This window comes from Heteronotia binoei, chromosome 2, assembly GCF_032191835.1.
Source record: "Heteronotia binoei isolate CCM8104 ecotype False Entrance Well chromosome 2, APGP_CSIRO_Hbin_v1, whole genome shotgun sequence".
In the NCBI taxonomy this organism is placed as follows: domain Eukaryota; kingdom Metazoa; phylum Chordata; class Lepidosauria; order Squamata; family Gekkonidae; genus Heteronotia; species Heteronotia binoei.
The window spans coordinates 180,228,944-180,251,963 of record NC_083224.1 but is presented as its reverse complement, the minus strand read 5'-3'; the positions used below and the strand labels follow the sequence as shown (position 1 = coordinate 180,251,963).

General features: G+C 40.8%; 1 protein-coding gene across 1 annotated transcript in view; it reads left to right on the top strand.

The window, feature by feature from the left end:
* KIFAP3 (kinesin associated protein 3) overlaps positions 1–23,020 on the top strand; it is an 83,045-nt gene that overhangs the window by 27,969 nt on the left and 32,056 nt on the right. The window contains exons 12-19 of the mRNA XM_060232585.1: positions 4,399–4,507; positions 6,044–6,156; positions 8,173–8,338; positions 10,526–10,651; positions 11,193–11,291; positions 11,470–11,555; positions 17,691–17,880; positions 21,518–21,617. Of these exons, the coding sequence (XP_060088568.1) occupies positions 4,399–4,507; positions 6,044–6,156; positions 8,173–8,338; positions 10,526–10,651; positions 11,193–11,291; positions 11,470–11,555; positions 17,691–17,880; positions 21,518–21,617 (989 nt within the window). The remainder of the gene's footprint in view (positions 1–4,398; positions 4,508–6,043; positions 6,157–8,172; positions 8,339–10,525; positions 10,652–11,192; positions 11,292–11,469; positions 11,556–17,690; positions 17,881–21,517; positions 21,618–23,020) is intronic.

The following is a 23,020-nucleotide window of genomic DNA, read 5'->3' as shown; positions in this document are numbered from 1 at the left end:
CTTTACTATAGTTGCATTGATGTCATCCAGTAATCATCTGTCACCATAAGAACTGCATTTCAGAAATTAAATTTTCAAGGTTTTAAGCAGAATCTGCCAGATACAGAAAAAGTGCCACATGGGCTACATATTGCTTACGTAGGAGCCAGGAGTTCCTGTGGCTTGCCAGCTTGAAGCTTCTGAGCTCACTGGATTGATTGGCATGTGTGATATTTTTGGGGTGGTGGTGGTGGTGGTGGTACCTTTTTAGTGGCTAAACGGGGATGCCTTATCACTGGAAAACTCTCTTATGCTTTGCCTGAATTAATAGGTGTTGTTGTTGGAAGAGTTAAAAGTGAGCATTAACAGTCCATTCTTGTTTAGACCCCAGCAGCGTGTACTTTATTTAAACAGGTGCAAATGCCATCCAGATGTTTATAAAAAGCATTTATAGGTAATAGCCTGACCAATCAAAGGGCATGGTTGTGCGGTGATGTCATGAGGATATTCAATATTGTTCCACAGAGCAGTATGCAAAGTTCCCCACAGCTTTACTCACCCACATGTTTTCTGGCCCTGGGTTGTCTGTTTAGCCCCTCTTTGATCTGCAGGCTTCTATTTTAGCTTAATGCTGGTAAATGTCCTCTCTTGACAGCCCCCTTTGCTCTTGTCCACCATTATCTGCTGAAGTTCAGAAACCAGAGCATTACTTCAGACATCAGAGTTAGGGAGTAGCCGGTCAGGAGAGATTCCTGAGACATGCAGTTCTGGCATAATCATTCAAAGATGTTTGAGCTTGGGGGGCAGGGAAGGGGCTGGGCTGAGGTGTAGGAACAGAAGACTGTGGGGGTTGGCCTCTGGTCACTGGTAAATAAGTGAAGTCAGGTGCCAGAGAGTCTAGACACAGTGATTTCAGTCCTCGGCTGTGGTATCCGATACTCGATGTGGGACTTGTCTGATTGAAAACTACTGCCTCTTCGCTGCACTCGCTGTAGCCCCTTTTTACTGCTTTCCTGCTAAATCAGGAAAAGATGACAATGGACGTAGTAAAAGCAGAACAAATTTAATTTTAATATTTCCTATTTGGCAGCAATTACGCTTCCCTTTGAAGTGGCACGAGTAGCAATCAAATTAAATGAAGACATAATGGGAAACATGGAGCTCATACCAGAGGATTATTTTTAAAAATTTGAACTGCTTTTAGATGAAACTTGCGGGACCCTTTTCGGTCTCCCCATTTGTACAGGCATGCAGTTCAGTACTGGCAATACGACTTTAAAACCTGAGCTAGAATTTAATGTTACTTTTAATGAAGAATTATTTCAGTGTCTAGGTGCTTTTACGTCTGAAGATGACTTTGCTTTCTAGGCCAGCCTTAAGGCAGATAATACCTAATGGGTGCCATTCTCCCTACTTGCTTCAAACAGCAAGTATATTTATTTATTTGACATTACTGTATGTGTGTTTGTCCCTAAAATGGTGCCCAAGGTAGATTTGAAACATTAAATGAAACACAAATACAGTCAGAAGCAATAACCATAAAATGCTGAGACCAAGACTAAACCATAGTTGAATACTCTAAATAAAATGTCTTCTTGAATTAAAGTATCTAATTGACAGCAGATGGACTGCAATGAGAGGGGTAAATGTAATGCCTGGTGGAAGGGAGTTCTGTGACCTTGGTGTGGCTGTCAGGGAGGCCTTGGCCCTTCAGGACAGGGAATGTGGCTCAGTGGTTGAGTGTTTGCTTTATATTCAGAAAATCCCAAGTTCAGTTTCCAGCATTATCTGTTTTTTTTTTAAGGATTGGGTAGTAGGTGATGTCAGCGACAGCTACCCAAAAGCCTGGAGAGTTGCTGCTGGTCAGAGAAGATAGTAGTGAGCTTGATAGACCCAAGCATCTGATTCAGCATTAATTCCATATTTTGATAGTCTGTGCCCACGTGGGATGAATAAGATTGAGGATAATCACCATGTTTTTCTGTCTTGTAAATTCTATGATGATCTTAGTTCTGTATTTTTAAAGCCCTTTTTGCAACCCTTGGAGGGTCAATCTGATGACCATAAGATCTTTTCACTATTAGCCTCAAACAAGAGTGAAGCCATTGAATCTGTAGCAAAATTCTTTCACTATGCTTCCAGGAGGAGATGTTCTTTTTGACCATGGACTCTGTTGTTATCCATATGGTCATGCCAGTAAAGGTTTTGTGATGTGATTCAGCATTAGGCTGTTCCATGTGTCCATGCGGGTCCTCAGCAGCCACGCATGACAGTGGGTTTGGTGTAGCAGCACTTCTTTGGGGATGATCTTTCAGCATTGACAAAGGATAAGCAGGTGGAGGTGGTCCTTTGAATATGAGACCAAACTATTCAGGGCTTTAAAAGTCAAACTTTCTACTGAGTCAGGAAACAAAGCAGGAGGAAAATATATTCAATCCAAAACTGGTGTAATGTAGTTATTGCAGCAGGTGCCCGTTAGCATTCTGGATGCCATACTGAAGCATCTTCTAAGACAGAACGTGTTAGCGGTAGGCAAGCTAGATGCTACTAAGGCATGCCAGTCTTACATAATTTACTTTGTTTCATTAATTTTCACAAGTGCTTGTTAATTTTGACATGTGATAGCAAGTGGATTTGGTTGATTTGTGTTTAAATCCATTATCCATATATATGAGATGCTTTACAAAGGGATAGATCCAGGTGGGCAGCCGTGTTGATCTGAAGCAATAGAACAAATTAGGAGTCCAGTAGCACCTTTAAGACCAACAAAGTTTTATTCAGAATGTAAGCTTTTGTGTGCATGTACACTTCTTCAGACATTTGAAGAAGTGTGCAGGCACATGGAAGTTTACATTCTGAATAAAACTTTGTTGGTCTTAAAGGTGCTACTGGACTTCGGCTTTGTTCTATTTACAAAAGGATGTAAAGAGAAAAACAGACTCACCATCCTAAGTAGTTTATAGTCTAAGCCAGAGGGAGGCAACAGAGGAATGGCAGGAAGATTAAGAATATTCAGAAATTTTGCAATCCATACTTTGGCTTAGTTTCAGTAAGAAGATGGAGCTTAAATATGCTGGTGATTTCATGGAAGAGAAAACTGAAGGAAGAGAGAAGTGGCATCAAATTCATAAATTCCTACCTGGCCAGAATTTTTTTTTCTAGAAAAATACTTTTAGGTTTTGGGCAGATGAGTATGGAGAGCATGGGGAGAGGACAAATATTGAATAGCTTTGAGAGATCATACATAAATAATGCATTATGATCCAGATCTGGCATTTTCAAATGTTCCAGAGGTGAATACAGAAATTTGACAGTGTTAATTGCAATTTTCAAAGATCCAAATGGAGAGAATTGTTATTAAATCATTCTTATACATAGAAAATTTGGTATCTTCTTATAAGATTAAAAAACTCTGCCTTTTCATATTTGTACAGAAGCCCTTAATGATCTACATTAATCCCTAAATTGCAGTCTCAGCAATTTCATTTGTGGCCTATTTTGGATGGCTGTTTCTCTGGTAATTAATGTATTTGGTTAAACCTTCTGTTTAACCTTCTCATTAGGGGGGCACAATATGATTGCAGGGCTAAAAAACCCTAGGTAACTAAAAGGGCATTGGCATGCAGAACGTGATAGTTGGCAGAATTGTGGCATTCCCACATTTATTTGACGGTATAAATTCCTAGCATTTCATTGTTGAAGGCAAGAGAGAGAGAGAACGAACAAACATGTTCTGTGCCCTAAATGCTAGATAGCAAAATAGGGTTGATTTGGGGAGAATCCTTTTTTTTTTTTGTACAAACTGAAATTGTAGCACTGTTGAAATGCCTTTGGGACTGATTCTTTCTCACTGTTTCTTGGAGGCACACACATACCTTTTTGGAGGTTTAGCTTGCCACACACTCTCCTCCCTGAATCTCAGAACTGCTGTGCTGTTCCATGTGCTCTTTGCCTTGACTGTAGTGCAGAGATGAAGATTACTTGTCTTCCTTGGAACAGCGGAAAATAAGGAACGTTCTAGTTCTGCACCTCCCCGATTATATTTCATGGTTTAGACCTCTAATTACTGTCTCTTGTGTGCCAGTTACCACTTCAGGCCTAGCTGTGTTTTGCTTATGTAAGCACATGATGCAGATAGTCATGCATGATCCATCAGATTTGGATTGGTATTATTTAGTCATCTATATGGCCTGAGATCCCTACGTTCTCTGTTTCTATACATTTTTGCTTTCATGGCTACTCCTTTCTGTTCTGCATATAAGTTCTGGACACCATCCAGAAAACATTCCTCCTGCTCTGCATTTCATATTTGGCTGGAGATGGATTCTATTGAAGAGCTGGTTTTATTTGAATGCTGCTGCTAAGACCACTGCTTTTCATTTTGGCAAATCTAATGGCTTGTAATTGATGTATTGATAGTTAATGAAGATGTTATTCGAGTGTCCCGAGGGGCGCATTGATCTGGAACTCATCTCCTTCTGCATTAACCTGGCTGCTAACAAGAGGAACGTGCAGCTCATTTGTGAAGGTGAGTGTCATAGGGCAGGGGTCCCCAGCATGGTGCCCAGAGGCTCCATGGCACTCGCTGACATCTTTCAGGGCAGCCCACCAAGGTTTTTTTTAGGAAGTGGGTGGAGCTGGGTGGGCCTCTTTCCAAGAAAGTCTTCCAGCTGGTAGTTCGAGAGCTGATTGCGCAGATTTTCGAAAATACGCGACTGAAGGAGAGCACGATATGTGACTGAAGGTAAACTGGGGCAGCCATTTTGTGTTTGGCTATGCCTCATTTAGCAGCCGTTTTGTGGCTGCATCCACCATGCTGTATCAGAATTCCAGAGGTGCCCACAGAATCAAAAATGTTGGGAGACCCCTATTGTGAGGGGACACAGGGGATTTACTGCTGGGGTTGTCACAGGGTAACAGATTACTTGCTCCGGAGAAAGAAGCTGGAGAAGCTTAGAATGTACTATTCAGTTAACCTGCCTACATTTCTGATAAGCATGAGAGCCAACCCTATCCATGTTGAAACATTTTGGGATTTAATTCCTCAAGAGGCATTAGTGGAATAGTGGGTTGGCACATTTTTGAATGTCAGTCTCTTGCACTTCAAAACTAACGTTGGCAGCTAGAAAATGGGAACATTTTTCCAGATACTGTTATTAAAGTGAATGAATTAGATTTCCTTGGGCCACATGTCTTAACAACCTTGTTTGACTTAACCTGTGGAGGCAAAGTAGCTCTGTATAGTTTTCCATACTCATCCCCTTCCCCATCGTCTCCATACTCTGTACCAAAAAGAAGGATTGGGCCAAATCTTGAAGGATAACCAGAGCCCTGCCAAGTGTTTGTGAGAAATGAAGAAATGCTTGATTGGTCCTGCAGGTCTGGGGTCTTCTACTTCAGAATTAAACATCTCCCCCTGAATTACATTTTCATGTCAAGCAATATCATAAATTTGTTTTTCCCTTGTTTTCGATGGTTGTGGCTTAGCAGCAGTTAGAATGCAACTGTATTTTGTAATGTGCTAGGCTTTAAAAATGTTTAAAAATTAAATTAGTGTTTGTTTTAGGATAGCTTTTTTCGAGTTTTGTGAGCTCTCTAGATGGGGTTTTGTCCCTTGCTGTCTTACAAGTTGCGCCTGTCTTACAGTTTGCCTTTTCCGGGAAGTGGAAAAGGCAAACTGCAACAAATATAGAAGGAGAAAAGGTGGTACTTAAACTTGATAGATTTCTATCTAGCCAAACGGCAGAGGCACCTGTGTTTCTTTGTACCTTTTCAGTTAGGGTGCAAGCTTTTTAGAAATGCAGCCTGAACTGGATCTGAAAATAGTGTTGATTGCACTTCCTTCTGGTTGCATGGTGGCTGTATGTAAAAAACAATGAATAGAATATGTAATAAAAATGCTAGACATAACCCTTTGTTATTGCACCTACAGCTTTTTTAGTCCAGTATAAGTCAGAAGATTGTGCATGCGCTCTCTCTCTTAATGTGACATTAAAAGCACATTGTAAATATCTCTGTTTGTATATCTTCTCTTTACATTTGACTTGTGGGGGTTTCTTCTCAGGGAATGGTCTGAAGATGCTGATGAAAAGAGCTCTGAAATTCAAGGACCCGTTATTGATGAAAATGATCAGAAACATTTCTCAGCACGACGGGCCAACCAAAACTCTGTTCATTGTAAGCATTTCTGGTGGCTTCTGCTGCTATTTCTTAAGGAGGCTTGTTCTCAGCTGTTGGGCGTTCATGTGTGCAGCTCTACAGACACCTCCATGTTATGTGGCTTAATTCTGTAGGAATGTCAAAGGATTCTGGACCTCAGAGTCTTGTTAAAGAGTTTCTGCTAACAGTTTTTCAGTTCAGTGCCGCTACAGGCCACTTTTTTTGCAGAAGGTCGTGACTGAAGGCCTCTTCATGCCGGAATGCAAGTGAACAGGCAGTGGGTTGAATTGAATGAAGCGCTTCTGGCAACTTTGGTGTTTTCTTCCAGTACAAGAAGGCTTCTGGGAGCATGAGAGGACCTTCTGCCAGTGAAGAACACTATCGTTAGAAAAGTTCAATAGGATCCAGCTTTATTTTTAAAAAATGCTTTTGATGCCCTTAAAGTCAGCAGAGACCAGGGATACAAAACAGTTCACGTCCGAAAAATAGTTTCTGGGATGACAGGCTGCCTTCGGTTTTGTTGTTTAGGTTTGCCCAGTTGAGATGGGTCTCTGAGCAGCCTTGTATGTGCTTCAGAACAACTGAGCTGTGAGCCAGGAAATCCCTGTTTCAGGTTTCACATCTCTCTCACCTGATAGTTAAAGACAAGCCTGAGCATTATCTGGGGATAAGAACTGTCCTATATTGCAGAGTCATTGTAAGAGTGAAAGCAGTAATTCGGTAGATACGAACATTCTACAAGTGCTATACAAATGCTAAGTATTCTATAATTGTAACCTATAACCAGCCGTGAACCACCCTAAACCCAGTTTTGGGAAGGGCGGTCAAAATGAATTAATTAAATAATAAATAAGATTAAAATAATAATTTTAAAAAGAAGTTATTAGTGAGCTATATAAAGTGTTCAGCACCGAAAACATTTGGATTAAGATGAACAGCTGAGCTCCTCAGTTGCCAAAGTATATTCTTAATATGTGGCTCACGCTAGTGATAATTTCAGATGGGCGGCCATGCAGTCTGAAGCAGCAGAACAAAATTTGAGTCACTTGGCACGTTTAAGACCAGCTAAGTTTTATTCAAGGTATAAACTTTTCATGTGCAAGCACACTGCTTTGGATACATTATATATAGATGGGGGGTGGGTTAGTTGCCAGGAAGGGCCAAGTGACAGTTGTTCATAATATTAGCTGTGGCATTTGTCATTGTAAGATATGGCAACTGGATTTCCATTTTTGGTCAGTGTGAGCTGTGCTAAATTCTTGTAACAATCACGTACGTATAAATGAAGCGCATTTATAAGTTAACTCTGTGAGGTGCCTTCATACTCTCTGTAAGAGGCTTTATGCAAATGCCATGAGCTCCTTGTTGGATGTTGTGCTATAACAGTCATTTGCAATTGGATTTTCTTGTGTAGACAAGACATCTAGTGGTAAATGTAGCCCAGCAATAGCACAGTATCTAATGCTGTGTGAACTCATCTCAGGTTTTGTGTGTTTTTCACCTATCCTATTTGAATGGAACTTGGTTGTGTGACAGCTGTACTCAAGATGTCAACAGTGCATTGTCTCAGCCACTGTACCACAACAGAGCATTAAGGTATGCAGACACTATAGATGGGTTCCACCAGTGCACAGTTGTGGAACTGGAAGGTTGAGTACATGTTTTTTGCTGCTTTTACCCCACTCTTCTTAAATGTTTTCCACTTCTGCTTTTTCCTCTTTCTTTAAAGAAGGGGAAAAAAGACGCTTACAGTTAAAAGCATTATGTAATGAAAGCCACTGATTTGTTGCCACAATTCTTCTAATGGCTGTTAAACCTTTTAGGCACACGTGAGCTTACTTGATGTTAGCATACGCTGCAGAACTTATACCATTCCATCCTGCATAGAGTTACTCCTTTCTGAGCTCATTGATTTCATTGAGGCTGGTGAACTGGGATTTGGGGCTGGCCATATTATTAAAGTTATTCCACTGTGCCAGTGTCTTGTTTTGTGTGCACATGATAGATTTGCTAAATGCTTGTCTTTTTGTTTAGGATTACGTTGGTGATCTCGCTGCCCAGATTTCAAATGATGAAGAAGAGGAATTTGTGATAGAATGCCTAGGAACATTAGCCAATTTAACCTTACCAGATCTTGATTGGGAACTTGTGCTGAAAGAGTACAAACTGGTACAATACCTGAAGGATAAATTAAAGCCAGGTTTGTATCAAGAATGGATAGCTTCTCAAGATTGTTTTAAAACTTTTTTGTGCAGCCTAGTAGTAGATTTATTCATTAGTGTGGTCTTGTTAATGTTTTAAAAAATTTTGCTGGGATATTGACAGGCATCTCAAATAGGTTTAGCAAACTCATGTTATCTCGAATGGCAATTCAATTCTTATTTCTCAGTCAAGTAAACACATCACATACTGCTCAGGTTTGCAGAGATCCATAGGAATAAATTGATCAGTTGATTAGAGGAGCAGAACTTTGAGCAACTTCACTGGAGATGCAACATTTCTGTGGTGGTAAACTAATTAAAGAATGGTCATTAGTTATCTGCTTATGCCACTTGATTAAACTTAAATAAATGGGTACTTTACCAAAACCTCGAGATAAACTTCATCAAAGGAAGTAATCATTCATCAGAAAAGCTTTAAAATGGATATTTGTGAGAAAAATACTCAGACTTCTGGCCAGAATCCAGATACTGGTGTGCATGCTGGTTTTTCCATTCTAATGACAGCCCTTTGTTACTCCGGGGGGGGGGGGGCTTCTCTCTTTGAGAAATGGCTTTTCAAAGGACTGCTGATGGGTGTGTATGCAGCTCCATGGATTCCGGTTTTTTTTATTATTATTAGTTAAATGAACCAAGACAACCCCTTTTACTGTCTGAAAACTGCAGGGGTGGACAACAAAACTTGATACCTCTTACCCTGTTCTAAGCAGCCTTAGAATGAGTCACCATAAGATGGCTATGCAGTGGTTCACGAGCTGCTGGGAAAAACCTTAATAGACTGCATATGGCACATGGCTCTTGCAGTCAGTGCTGAATTAACCCCTGTGGAGGCCTCTAGGTATTCAAAATCTCGGGGGCCCCCTTGCAAATTATCTCAGAGTTGGAGTGCCCGCCTTGCCGCCCATGGCCCCCGCTGCAGCGTGCAGGCACCTTCTCAAAAGCCCCTTTTACTAAGCTGCAGGGGAGAGGCAGAGAGAGGCAGACTTGGCAACGCCACCAGCAGCAGGCAAATCAGGCAAAGAGTGGCTCAGTTGCTGGCTGCATGTTCAGGCTGAGAGGGCTGCAAGCGGGGGAAACCAGGGGGAAAAGCTGCCTTGGGGCCCCTAAAAGCATGGGGGCCCATAGGCCAGTGCCTACTTTGCCTCACTGTTAATCCGGCCCTACTTACAATGTAGATCCTAGCTTAGTGTTCCCCGAAGTAGTCGTTGATGAAAGAACAAACAAACCCAACAACACTGTGACATAGGCAGACTTTGGGTCAGATCCAGTTGACTTCATTGGTCTCATGATTTGTTCTTTGCTAACTATACAGTGTTTTGCTGAGTTGTAAGGAAGGTTAACTATGAAGCCTGATTAGGATGGATGTTTTCATTAAATTTTAGTTCCTCTTCCCCCACCTCCCACCGCATGCACACTGCCCTTTGGATTGTTACCTGATCTAAGAGAGATCTAATGAGCAGTCTGAGAGAGGTCAGCAATTTTAATGTCTTAACCTGTCCACCATATTTTGCCCCTATGTCCACAGAGACTGAAAACACAGTCTTGGTGTCGTTGTTGTTTTAAGTTCTCTAGTTCATATTTCTATACCTCTGAGTTTCTGGGTCCCAGAAAGGACCCATTCATATGCTTCTGTACAAACAAAAAGAGATAGTACTCTCTTCAAAACCAGCTTTTTGTTTACTAAAACATATATATTTTTAAAAGTGCTAAGTTTAAAGGAACTCCTTTTGTATTTTGTGTTGCAGACCAGCACAGATTTCAGGAGTTTCTTTTGCTTTCTCAGTCTTTTGGGGAGAAACAGGTAGTAGTGGTCTCTCCTTACTTCTTTGGTTCTGGTCCTTGAAGTTCTGCCAGAATTCAACATTACCATTGAAACAAAATCCTGGGAGTAAAGATCAAATGAATCACAACTAGAATGAAATAGGGGAAATCTGCTTACTCCTAGTTGTAAGCTGAGGCAAGATGCCTCATCAACATAGAAGCTGTTTTTGACACAATTTGTTATTAACATGGGCTAGCTGTTTCAAACAAAAATGTTGGCGGTATCATTGGGCATCCTAAAAAAAGTTCATTGGGTATGAAGTTCTTCCTGTGTGGTATATTACAATAAAGCGGAGACCTGTATCCAAGAGGATGCCTCAGTACCGTTTCTCTGTTCAATTTATCAGGTTCTGCAGAAGATGACCTTGTTTTGGAAGTGGTGATAATGATTGGAACTGTCTCCATGGATGACTCCTGTGCAGCCCTGCTTGCTAAATCTGGGATCATTCCAGCCCTCATTGAACTGCTCAATGGTATTGATCATCCTCTCAGTAGTCTTCTGGAGTTTACAAAGTTCCCGCTTCCCCAAGTCTTCAAGCATTCAGTAGACTGAAACCCTCCTTGCAAATGCTTATTTATAAGTTTTATTTCTTTCCAACAAAGATGACTAAGGCAGTTTACAGACCAACCCCCCCCCCCACTAGCATAAATTAACTACAAAGGTCTTTTTTTAAAAAAATCAACAGAAACTAACGGTGGACAAAAAATTTGTAGCTGTTGCCACAACACACATCACCAGCAAACTAGTTTAAAGCTCATTATGAACCAAAGCTGCAGAAATTAATGGTACAGGAAGTGGTAGTGATCATAGGAATGCCATAAACTTCAAGATTTGTCTTGGTGAAGGGAAAGGGTAGGGACATCTTGACAAAGCCCTTTACAAGTTTCAGTGGGGATCTGGCTTAGAATGGTCATGTTTGCAGTATGCATGTGCCCATTCATTAATAGTATGTTCATGTCTTGTAACTGAGACTCTAAAGTTTAATGGGAGATATTTTTTTGCCTTTTATATAGCTCAGCAGGAAGATGATGAATTTGTGTGCCAGATCATCTATGTGTTTTACCAGATGGTCTTCCACCAAGCCACTAGAGATGTCATCATCAAGGACACCCGTATCCTTCTTTGGCAACCATTCTCTTTCTTGTAGTGCTTTTCTTTGTTCTATGGGAGATATATAATTTTTCCTCCTCTTTCTACTGCTTTTCCACTGTGTGTTTTACTACAGAACTGGGTAGAACATCATTTAGGAAACTGGCGTTCCTTATTATATCCTTAACTGTGTCTTTCCAGAGGCTCCTGCCTATCTTATAGACCTAATGCATGATAAAAATGCTGAGATCCGTAAAGTCTGCGACAATACACTGGATATAATAGCAGTAGGTGACTTTTTAAATACAACCATGAATGAAAAAGCCATTCTTATTCTGAATAGCAGTAGCATGTGTAACCTGGCATATGTCTATATTTAACTTTTTTAAAAAAATTATTTTTTCAAAATGAAAAGGGGGTACAGAAGGACATAAGGGGGAAGAGAAAGTATAAGTGAATAATTTTCAAATTTTATAAATAGTTACATACAAGTAAAATCAACTCTTTTAGTACAAATACATAATTCACACGTGAGAGCAGATACTAAAATATTCTTATTACAGTATTTTGAAGTGAGTTTTATCTTTAAAAGAACAGATAAGAATTTTTGGGCTGCGATGTTTGTTCTATTAACAATAAAAAGGTTACATCTTTTACCATTAGATGAATTCTTGCACCAAACTTAAAACAACCTGAAAAACCTAAATCGGGGGCGTCAAACATGTGACCCGCGGGATGAATCGAGCCCACGTAGGGTCACTCAAGCAACTTCCTTCTCCTTTCTTTCCAGGGGTGCTGCTGCAGCTTCATAGTAGCTTGCTTTTTTCACAGCCTGCTCAGTAGTTTTTTTTTCTTCTTGCATCCTGTTTCCTGCCTCTTGCTCCCCACCCCCACCCCCCAAGAGCTCCATGGCTGCATTTTGGTTTGTGCGGAAGAGATAAGACAAGCTTCTTTCTCTCTGTTGCATGTGTGTACATATACACACACAGCTACTGCTTTCTTCTCTGGGGCTCCTCCTGTTGGGGAGGAAGGGAGAGGGTGGAAAGAGAAAAAATGTTCCATGTAAGTTTAACACCAATACTGTTTTATTACAGGTATAAGCTTTTGTATGCAAACACACTTCTTCTAGAGAGGGAGGGAGGGTGGATGGGTGGATTTTTCTGACAAGCACAGTTGTACAATGAGGAAATTATTTTGGCCTATTCTTTAACTTTTAAAAAAAAGAGATTGGATTTCACTGTTTTTATTCGCTTTCTCTGAATTTATTCTCTTTCAAAAAGATCCTGATTAGGAATTAAAACACTTGGATTGGTCCTTATATCTTGGAGTGTGGAGTGATTTGCCAGTTGATGATAACACACATTGGTAATGAGGCAGGAAAACCAGCTTTCAGTTCAATTCGGGAGGATGCATTGTCTTGAGCTTCATTATCCGTTGCAACTCAGCAGTCTCTCTTTCTAACTTCCCTTTGAAATTCCTTAGTAAGAGGGCTGCTACTCTTAGCTCAGCAACTGAATGTTCTGGTTTTTAAAGTCATTCTGATCTCCATTTATTCTTTGCATCCTCCTGGACTGAATCCTCCTGGATGGAATTGAGCTCTAGGTTTCCTGTCTCATTATAAACGCTGGTATCTTCGCACCTACTACGCCTCTGCATATCACACCTAATCCAATCAAGCCTGCTGTTGTCATTCATCTGCTATTGCCATTTGACATCTGAAATCATCTTTATAAAGTTTATATCTCCGGTACCTCATGTTACACTTTATGGCATGCATGGCCCAGCCCATCAAAGTGACACTTTTGTCAGATCTAGCCCTTGTAACAAATGAGCTCTGACCTAGATATTGTCTTAATCATTTGATAATTTCAAATGTAAGAGCAGATAGTAATACATCATTGTTACAGTATTTGAGGTGAATTCTCTCTTTAAACGAATAATCAAGAATTTTCTTAGTTGCAGTATCCTATTAACAAAAAGATTATATCTCTTACAGTTAGATAAATTTTAATGTGAAGTTTAAACCATCATAACAGCCTAGGTGTTAACAATTCTACATCTTATTCTTCCAGAGTATTTAAATGCTGGTAGAATACTGAGTACAAGAAAGAGTTATAACTATGATCAGTATCTTCATTCCTCATATAATATAAAAATAGTTTCAGGAATCAAGATACTTCAGTATTCCCATAATTTGAGTAATAAGCTTGCCATTTCTGCTGAAATTCTTTCAGTGGTCTTCTGTTTATATAGTTAGTTAGTGAGACCATATTTAATGATGTGCATTATATTATTTATTTATCTTCCCCACATAATGATTCTTTTTATTCTGCACTTAAGACCCAGGTTACACCAGTCAAAGGAAGGCACTGTTAGGTGTAGATTTCTCCTGCTCAACCACTTAAAGTGATATTTTTAATAGCATTATCAAAACAAGGAGAGTTGTTTGTTTTTCTCACTGATTTTTATGCTTTATCAATTTTTAAAAGTGTGTCGAAATGTGAAAAAAATGCAAACTGTTCTGGGCTGGAACTGGAAGTACCCAACAGTAAATGCATTTAACATGAAAACATTTGGGAGGAAACTTCACAGGAAGGTGGAGATCAGCAACTTGACTATGAAGGATTTATTTTATTCCAGTTTCTTTGCATTCTTTGTGAGCCGTCCTGAGCCTGCTTCGGTGGGGAGGGCGGGATACAAATCAAATAAATAAGTCGATAACTGTGTGATGAATAATTGCAAGGTAAAAGGTATTTGGGGACAACAGTTTTCTAGTTGCTTATTCCTAGTCATGGAATCCCCCCACCTAAAAAAAAAAAAGAGGCTAAAAGGAAAGGGGGCGGTATAATCTGGACTGTTTGTGGGCAAGACTGGCTTAATTAAATCTTATCTGCTGGGACTGGGTTTTGGATCAGAGGCCTGACTGATTGTAGGATTGTTTCTGCTGGTAGATTCTAGTTGCAGATTGTATCAGAAGGAATTCATTAGCTGAAAGTATAGCTGATTAAGTCTGTGTATTTTAAGTAAATTCTGTTTTGTCTTTTCCTGCCAAAAGTTCAAAGCAGCTTACAAAATGCATTTTTTAAAAAAAAATCATAAAAAGCAGCAAACCGCAGTCACTTAATTTAGTATAAAATCTAGTGCCAAACAAAATCAAACAGCACCAGGAGAGAAAAAAAGTAAAATAAGAGAGGAAGCCAGTGCCCCTCAGGGAAATGCATGGGAGAAAAGAGCAAAGTTACAGTGATGCCAAATGGAGGCAGTTCCATAACCAGGGAGAAAACACTGAAAAAGTCCCCAATTTTCCTGGCCACCAGTTGCCTCCACTGCAAAGCTTGGGGGTGACCCAAAGTAGGGTCTCTGCTGATAGGCACAGGCTTGTTATGGCAGAAACAGACATTCATATATTCTGCTTCCAAGTTGTTTAATGCTTTGTCCATTGAAGCCCACTTTGAATTATGCCTGGTAGGAAAAGATATCAGTAACTAGTACAGAATTTTTAGAAACTAGTAACAAGTATGCTCTTTGAAGTGGGACGGAACAACTTTACTATAGTATTCTAGACTGGTTAGAAATTCTGGGCACATTTCAGAATTGTTCTGAACACTCATGATGTCACATACAGGACGAAGAGAGTGATTATACTGTTGATCAGTCAGGAAGTAAATTCAAAACAAACAGGAGCCTTTGAAATCAGTTGTTTCCTAGAATACATTTTCAAAGTGTATACAGCCTACTTGTCAGGTGCCTGAATTTTATTCTTAAAGTAACTTCTTTTTGCTGGAACAAATACTTCTCACTGACACCAAACTTGCTTAATTCAAATAACACACAATGGAGGGGAAGTCAGATGTAATAAAAATGCAAGACATGCCTGTCTACTCTAGCAGTTTGTTTCTACAGTGGCCAACCATGTGCCTCTGAGAAGTCTATATGCAGGGCAAAGAGGCCGCAGGGCTCCCTGCTCCCAGAACCTGGTATTTGTTGGCATAAGAGCACTGAATGTGAAGGCTCCGTTGGTAGCTTTATCCAGCCAATCCTGAATTCATCCAATCTTCTTTTAAAGTCACCTAGGATAAGATCTACCATCCATCAGCTTCCTTGAATGACTGTTAGTTTTATTATTTTGGGAGAAGGAGGAAAAGTTCTGTTTGTCTACTTTCTCTAAACCCTTCATAATCTCATAAATCTCTCATATCTCCCCTTCCATCAGCCTTTTTCTCTGCACCAAACAGCCCCAGGCTCTTAGCTTTTCCCCATATAGCGAAGGTGCTCCAGCCCCTTTTCTGCCCCTTTCCCAAGTACCTGTGACATGAGCACTGAAAGCAGAACTAAATAGGACTTATGCCTCTACATGTGGATATTTAGTGAGCTTCCAAATTACTGGAGAACAGCTTTAATTTAGCTGAACAATCATTTCTAATGAACCATGTTGCGGACCAAATTAAGGGCCTGCCACATTAAAGATAGATGGAAAATCTGTTTTCTATCAGTTGTGGTAAAACACAAGGCAAATTAAATAGTTCTGTCTTTATTTAACATATATGAATCAGGTTCGTGGTATGATAGAAACCAGTGACAGAGGGGCTGCTGATGGTTAACAGCTCTGTTCCACTGATGGGCTACTTATTTAATATTTCACAATGTTGCTATCCCGTGCAGGCTTACTCCAGTCTAAGTGCATTAATTTCAAAGGTCGTAGGCCAGAATAACTCTGCATAGGACTGCAATTCAAAGAAGCTTGATTTAGAACTTCAAAAAGGAGAGCACATTCCATACAGAAACAAATTATGTATCTTTCACAATTCTTATAGTTCAAGATGCTGTTAAATGGGAGAACAAATGTGGAGTATTAGGTATTAACATCTGACAGCATGTGAAAGAATAGTATTCTGCTGCTGAGGCAGCCGCAGTGATTTTGCTTCTTCTGTTCTCCTAGTTTGAGTGTTTGATGGAAAGCTATTCCATGTAAGTTGAGACTTTAAAGGAGCAGAGGACAGCCTATGATGATTCTGGCACAGAGATGTTTCTTCTTGTCCAGTTGGAAAGGTGCAGAGGCAGCAAGAGACAACACCTCGTCCAGCAGAAGGCTGGTCCAGCAAACCTTGATGTCCTGTCTAGAGGAGAGATTTACTGCCTTGTTTTTTGGTTCTGTCTTTGAGTAGGGTCCTGTTGCTTTTTCCAAGCTCTTTGCAACATTTTTCCCCTCAAAGCAACAGTCTTTCTATAGCAAAGCAATTCCTGGTGTGGAGCTTGAAGGCACCATGGTGTCCATCACCACATTTCCTGATGCTGGCTTCTTTCCTTTTGAAAGCATCTGTTCTCCAAAGTATCTGTCATTGGGCCAGGAGATGCTGGAGAAAAATCCAGGTGGCATCATCTTTGTTCCAAAATACCTTTGTTCCAAAATACTATTCCAAAATAGCTGCCTTCATTGTAGAAAGGTGCTGTGATGTGGCTAGCACCTTATTGCTTTCTCCCATTCTTTTAATCCCCACCCCCTCAGAGGCATAATTTTGAGGCAAGGGAAGAAGGTAGTTGAATGAGAGCTTGAGCTGTGGCTTCAAGTGCATCTGGGTTTCAAGAGCTTTCTGAATTCTGGTCAGTTTGATCATTGGCATGGCACAGAACAGCTTAGGGTTTTGATAGTTCTCTAGGGCTGAAAGCGGTAACCATATTGGTTGCTTTATATCAGTGTGTAGCCTTCAATGCTACTGCTATTGAGGGCTGGCAGCACCAGAGTTTGTGGGTTTTATAACCATCCAAAGGCAAGCAAAGAGGTATAGCTTTCTCCTGATTTAAGAAATCCTTGTTGATTGGTAGTGTTAGTTTTGGTTGGTTGATTAAACCTGTGTTTCAGTAAAAACATTATTTCAGAAGAGCCATAGGTTACCTTGTTGATGTTCATGTGGTGTTTCAGCAGACAGCATCTCAGAAGAGGTATTCTATCTGGCTTGAGATAAGAGGAATGCCTCTTTTGAAAGAGTGCCTGGCATCTGTGATTTACCCCTATTAAAAATAATACACAAATTTAGATTGGCCTGTCTGACTAAACATGTCCATCATTTTAATCTGTGCAAGGATTATACATCAGTTAACCCAACCAATTAATTGATTATCTCAATTGACTGTATCAAAGCCCTACTTCTCAATAATGTCATTTTTGTTGTTGTCTCCTAATTCAGTGTTTTCACTTTTACCTTATTCTGTTAAAAATGGTCCCTACAAATTGCATTTCAGTGACTTACACACTGCATTGCTAATTACAGTGTCCTATTTTTCACTTTGCCATTAAACTAATCGCTACTTCCTTTCAGTTTCATGGAAACAGAACAATGTCTTTCTTCACTCAACTAAATGCCTTCAAAACTAAATGGTTGCTTTGAAAAACCTCGCATTAAAGTCTCTGCATTTCCTAATAGGAGTATGATGAGGAATGGGCTAAGAAGATCCAGAGTGAGAAGTTTCGATGGCACAACTCACAGTGGCTGGAAATGGTGGAAAGTCGGCAGATGGATGAGAATGAGCAGTATTTGTATGGGGATGACCGTATTGAGCCATATATCCATGAAGGGGACATTTTGGAGCGACCTGATCTTTACTACAATGCAGGTAAGGTTGATAAAGGTAATGACATACTTTTCCTCCACTATCTAGATTTCTTGTATTCATCTCATGGAGGAGATCTACAGCATACCCAGTTTTTTGCAAGAACTTTTCAGTTCGGGAACAGACTTTGGTGCCAACAGTTTTTTGGGGCATTTTCAGAAACCACTGAAATGAAGCGGTCAGCATTTGTTCTCAAAATGATACTAAGATAAGAAGATTGATATATACCTGTGGTACTAGCTTTCATAGTTTATCAAGATAGGAAGGAGTCTGCCTAGTTTCTAGACCACTTCATGCCTCTGATGGCACATGTGGTCACCTAGGAAAGTTGAGGAATGTCAAGAAGCCAGAGGACTCTCAGGTTTCACTACTTTTTGTAAGATAAAAATGGGCTGTATTGAAAATAACACCAAAATACCTCACAGTACTTTAAGTTCCCTTCTTCTTAATATCTTGAACTACAGATTTAATATCCTGCTCCATGTTTTGCTGTAAGTTCAAGTAATTGATTTTTCTCTTCATAATCCCTTCTAGTGTATATTTATGTGGCAAGGATATATAGACAGGATTTCTTAATATAGTGCTAATGTGACAAAGCCAACACATAACACCCCCACCCTTTATATTATAGGGAAGTGAAAGAGGTGAGGATGCGTAAGCCCTGTATTCATTCAGTCCAATCACATTATTGGCTAAGCTTCTAGTAGTGAATTCTAGCAGTGGATGTTGACAAGGAAAAGGGTTCCTTCAACCCCATGCCACTGCAGTCCTTCCTACTCCTCCATACCCTACTCCCTACATCGACCCTATGCCTTGCCTACTACATCCACTACAGGGAAATTGCCTGGTTGATCTCACTTGCAAGAAAGAAGAGAGAGCTCCTGCTATAGCCTCCACTGTTCAGTCCTTACACAGAGATGGGCACAAAGGGTGTGTGACTACACTGTTAAAGCAGAAGTCTGTTAGCAGTTGCATTGCCAAGTGACAATGGTTCTTCTTCTCTGAGGGAAACAGAGACAATAAACACATGCTGAAGGAAAAGAGACTTTATTAAATAGCTTCAGTAGTCTGTAGAAAGAAACATCTACATAAGAATCAATGCAAGAAAATGATATCCATATGTCCCTTCAGCTGTTGGGACCCCCCGGAAAATGACAATGGGTGGACCCCTGAAACTGGTTAAGTGCACAGCACTGTTCCACAGTTTAAGTCTCCAATCTCAGCACTGTTCCTGAGGCTTTATATATTGAATCATTGATTTCACTTGCGGTTGTGATAACACATAACTAGACAGGAGTGATACATCTCAGACCTTCCCAAGGCCAACTAATTAGCAGGGGTGTATGGCAAGTATCCAACACTGATAACTGTCTTATCCTTCCACTACCATAGCAAGTGCATAGAGATAAACACAACATACTCCAGTGCATCAGCTAGACCCGTGTGTGAAGCAGGGACAAGTGTTTGGATGTGCAAGGCTTCAGGCAAGTCAGGCACACATTGTGCAAACACCTGACTCCTCTAGATCAGGGGTGGCCAGCGGTAGCTCTCCAGATATTTTTTGCCTACAACTCCCATCAGCCCCAGCCAGCATGGCCAATAGCTAGGGCTGATGGGAGTTGTAGGCAAAAAAAAAAAATCTGGAGAGCTACCGTTGGCCACCCCTGCTCTAGATGGTCATGCAATTTCACTACAGCACTGCAATGTGCAAGGAGTGCAGTGCTTTTGACTATTGCCCATTGTTGCTGTCTCCCTGTTCTCTACTGGAAGCCAGAAGACATTCCAAATCAGGGAGGACTGCAACTTCCGATGAGAAAGGAGATGAGTCTGCCAGTGTGCTTAAAGACTCCTCTAGTGAGGAAAGGCTCCCTAACTCCCAGACATGGCTGGGAGTTGAAGTCAAACCCCTTTGTGCTGGGCTGGGTTTTTAATCCTGGATGTTTTATTCGTATTATTTAGTAAGCCACTTTAGTAAACCACCAGGGAAAGAGCCTTCTCAGTCGCCGCCCCTTGTTGGTGGAACCAACTATCGGAGGAAATTAGAGCCTTGTGGGACCTCACCCAGTTCCACAAGGCCTGCAAGACAACATTATTTCAGCTAGGTTTTAACTGAATTGCCGATATAATAGCATAAAAGGATACCTAAGAGTATTGAATACCATTGGAAATTAAATGATATTAGCATCCAGTTATTTTTAATTGTTTAAATTGTTGAATTGATGAATTGTTTAAACGTTTAATTAATGTTTGAATTGAACTGTTTTATTGTAATGTATTGCTTTTATTGTTGTGAGCTGCCCTGAGCCTGCTTTGGTGGGGACGGTGGGATATAAATCCAATAAATCAAATCACTTTGGGCAAATTCCTAGAAAGCCAGCATAATTTTTTTCTAAATAAATCAATATCTTTCCTAAATACTTCATTCTTACAGCAGTTGTAGATAGGTTAAAGGTAAAGGTAGTCCCTTGTGCAAGCATTGAGTTGTTACCGACCCATGGGGTGATGTCACATCACGACATTTTCTTGGCAGACTTTTTCCGGGGTGGTTTTCCATTGCCTTCCCCAGTCTTCTACACTTTACACCCAGCAAGTTGAGTACTCATTTTACTGACTTCAGAAGGAGGGAAGGCTGAGTTGATCTTGAGCTGGCTACCTGAACCCAGCTTCTGCCAGGATCAAACTCAGGTCTTGAGCAGAGTTTAGACTGCAGTACTGTAGCTTATGCAAATAGTGTTGGCTTAATGATCTTTTTTCTAAGTGTGTGTTACAAAAGCAGATAACCACAGCTTCTGACTTCCTAGTGGCTGCAGCCATAATGGAAAATAATTTAAGTCCTGATAAGGTGGGATCATTAAGGAAAGTGAGAGGTTTACAGTTTTGATAGTGGGTGCATCCAGCCATCCTCCAAGGAGCCTTCTTCCAGCCTAAGGAGATTTCCTCCAACTTAGGTGGCTCTTCCTTCAACAGAAAAGCCACTGAGTTGAAGAATGGATTGAAACCTGAGCCAGAAGGAAAAATGGGGTATACATATTTTAATAAACAATTTTTACTCATTAGAGTGGTAGAATTGGGGTGGTATCTGCTCCAATATGGCTTCACCCAATTCCAGTAAACAAGTGCAGTTAACACTAGGCAAATTTGTTAAAATTGAGGTTTATGTATAGAATATTCATGATTGTGTTGGATCACATGGATTGCTTTTACATGTATAAAAAATAGATAACAAAGAGTAAATAGATTTGTATGAAAGTGCAGACCTAGCAGGTCTTTTTTGGGGGGGGGGGCTGTCATGTTTCAGCTAACTTATGGCAAACCCCATGGGGTTTTCAAGACAAGAGACATTCAGAAGTGGTTTGCTGTTGTCTGCCTCAGCGTAGCAACTCTGGACTTCCTTGGTGGTCTCCCATCTAATATTGAGCAGGGCTGACCGTGTTTAGCTCCTGCAACTGGATGAGATCAGGCTAGCCTGGGCTATCCAAGTCAGTGAGTCATATGCCCCTAAGAACGGCATTAGTTTGTGTTAAAATGGGGGACAAAATCACTTGGGCACTTTCCCTCAGCAGAGCCCGTGCGCTTGTGTCTTCATCCCACTGTGCTTGTATCTTGTTTGAGAATGTCATATTCATCCTTTTCCCTGCAGATGGGCTAATGGCACACGATGGAGCAGCCAGTCCTGATTTCTTCGGTGATTACCACCTTCAGAACGGAGACCTTGTCAGCCAGCATCCTTTCCCTGGCAGGTACGTAATTTTTAGGAGAAAAGCTCTCCCGACTTAAGAAGATTTACAAATGATCCCTTTATAGCCATTTTTTTGTATACATTTCCTGACATAAGATTAAGCCAAACTCCTCTGTGAAGTATAGTCTGGGAACAAAATGAAAACTTACCATTTTTGACACATCCAGGTTGTTGCCTTAAAAAACAAACAAACTGCCATATATTAGCATTTCTCTCAGAAGCAGTAGAGATAGAACAGGAAGAAATAGCTAAACCACATAGTTCTGTCAATGTATTTTGAGGGCAGGCTTCACTGTTTGAAAATTTTGGCCATGGCACTTGAAGTGTTGATTCATTAGCAGCATTGGTACCAGTATCTTTAAAGGAGCTGTTTAAAAATAAGTATCTTACACAATCTAATCCTTTGTGATGTTACTGCAGTGAAATCGCTAGACTTTAGGCTGGAGTTAACCCTACATAGGATTGTGCTGTCAGTTGTTTTGGTCTTCCCAGCTAACAGACAGCACTGTTGCTGATGTTATGGGCTCGTAAAAGCCCAGTGGGAAGATGAAAGATGTTTTCCCTTTCTTAATTTCAGTAGTTGTGAGTGCTGAGGGTAGGGACGTTGGCTCAGTGGTAGAGCATCTGCTTGGTAAGCAGAAGGTCCCAGGTTCAATCCCTGGCATCTCCAACTAAAAAGCGTCCCAGCAAGTAGGTGTGAAAAACCTGGTAAGCTGCTGCCAGTTTGAGTAGACAATACTAACTTTGATGGACTGATGGTCTGATTCAGTATAAGGCAGCTTCATATGTTCAAAATGGTAAGTATGGAAAGAATACACTGAAGAATACACTCCCCCCCCCCCCTTTGGCAATCTGAGCCATTTGAAAGAAAATGTATCTTTTGGGTCTCAGATGTTTCATTTAAATTCCTTATCCAAGGAATGATATCTCTCTCGCTCTCGGCTTGGCTTCGCGAACGAAGATTTAAGAAGGGTGCAATAGTCCACGTTTGCTGCAGGCTCGCTGGTGGCTGACAAGACCAATGTGGGACAGGCAGGTCCGGCCACAGCGGCTGCAGGGAAAAGTCTGATTTAGGGTTGGTCCTGTAGCAGTGCGATTCTTCCTCAATCTCCTTTTGTCCTCAAGACCAGCTATGCGTGCGTTCTCAAAGGAAGAGACAGCCTGGTGGATGGTGTGCCTCCATGCTTTGCGATCTGAGGCTAGGTCAGACCACTGGTGATGGTTGATGTGACAGGTGCTAAGGGATTTCTTCAAGGAGTCCTTGTACCTCTTCTTTGGTGCCCCTCTATTACGATGGCCGGTGGAGAGTTCGCCATACAGGGCAATCTTGGGAAGGCGGTGGTTTTCCATCCTAGAAATATGCCCTGCCCAGCGCAGCTGCGTCTTCAACAGCAGTGCCTCGAT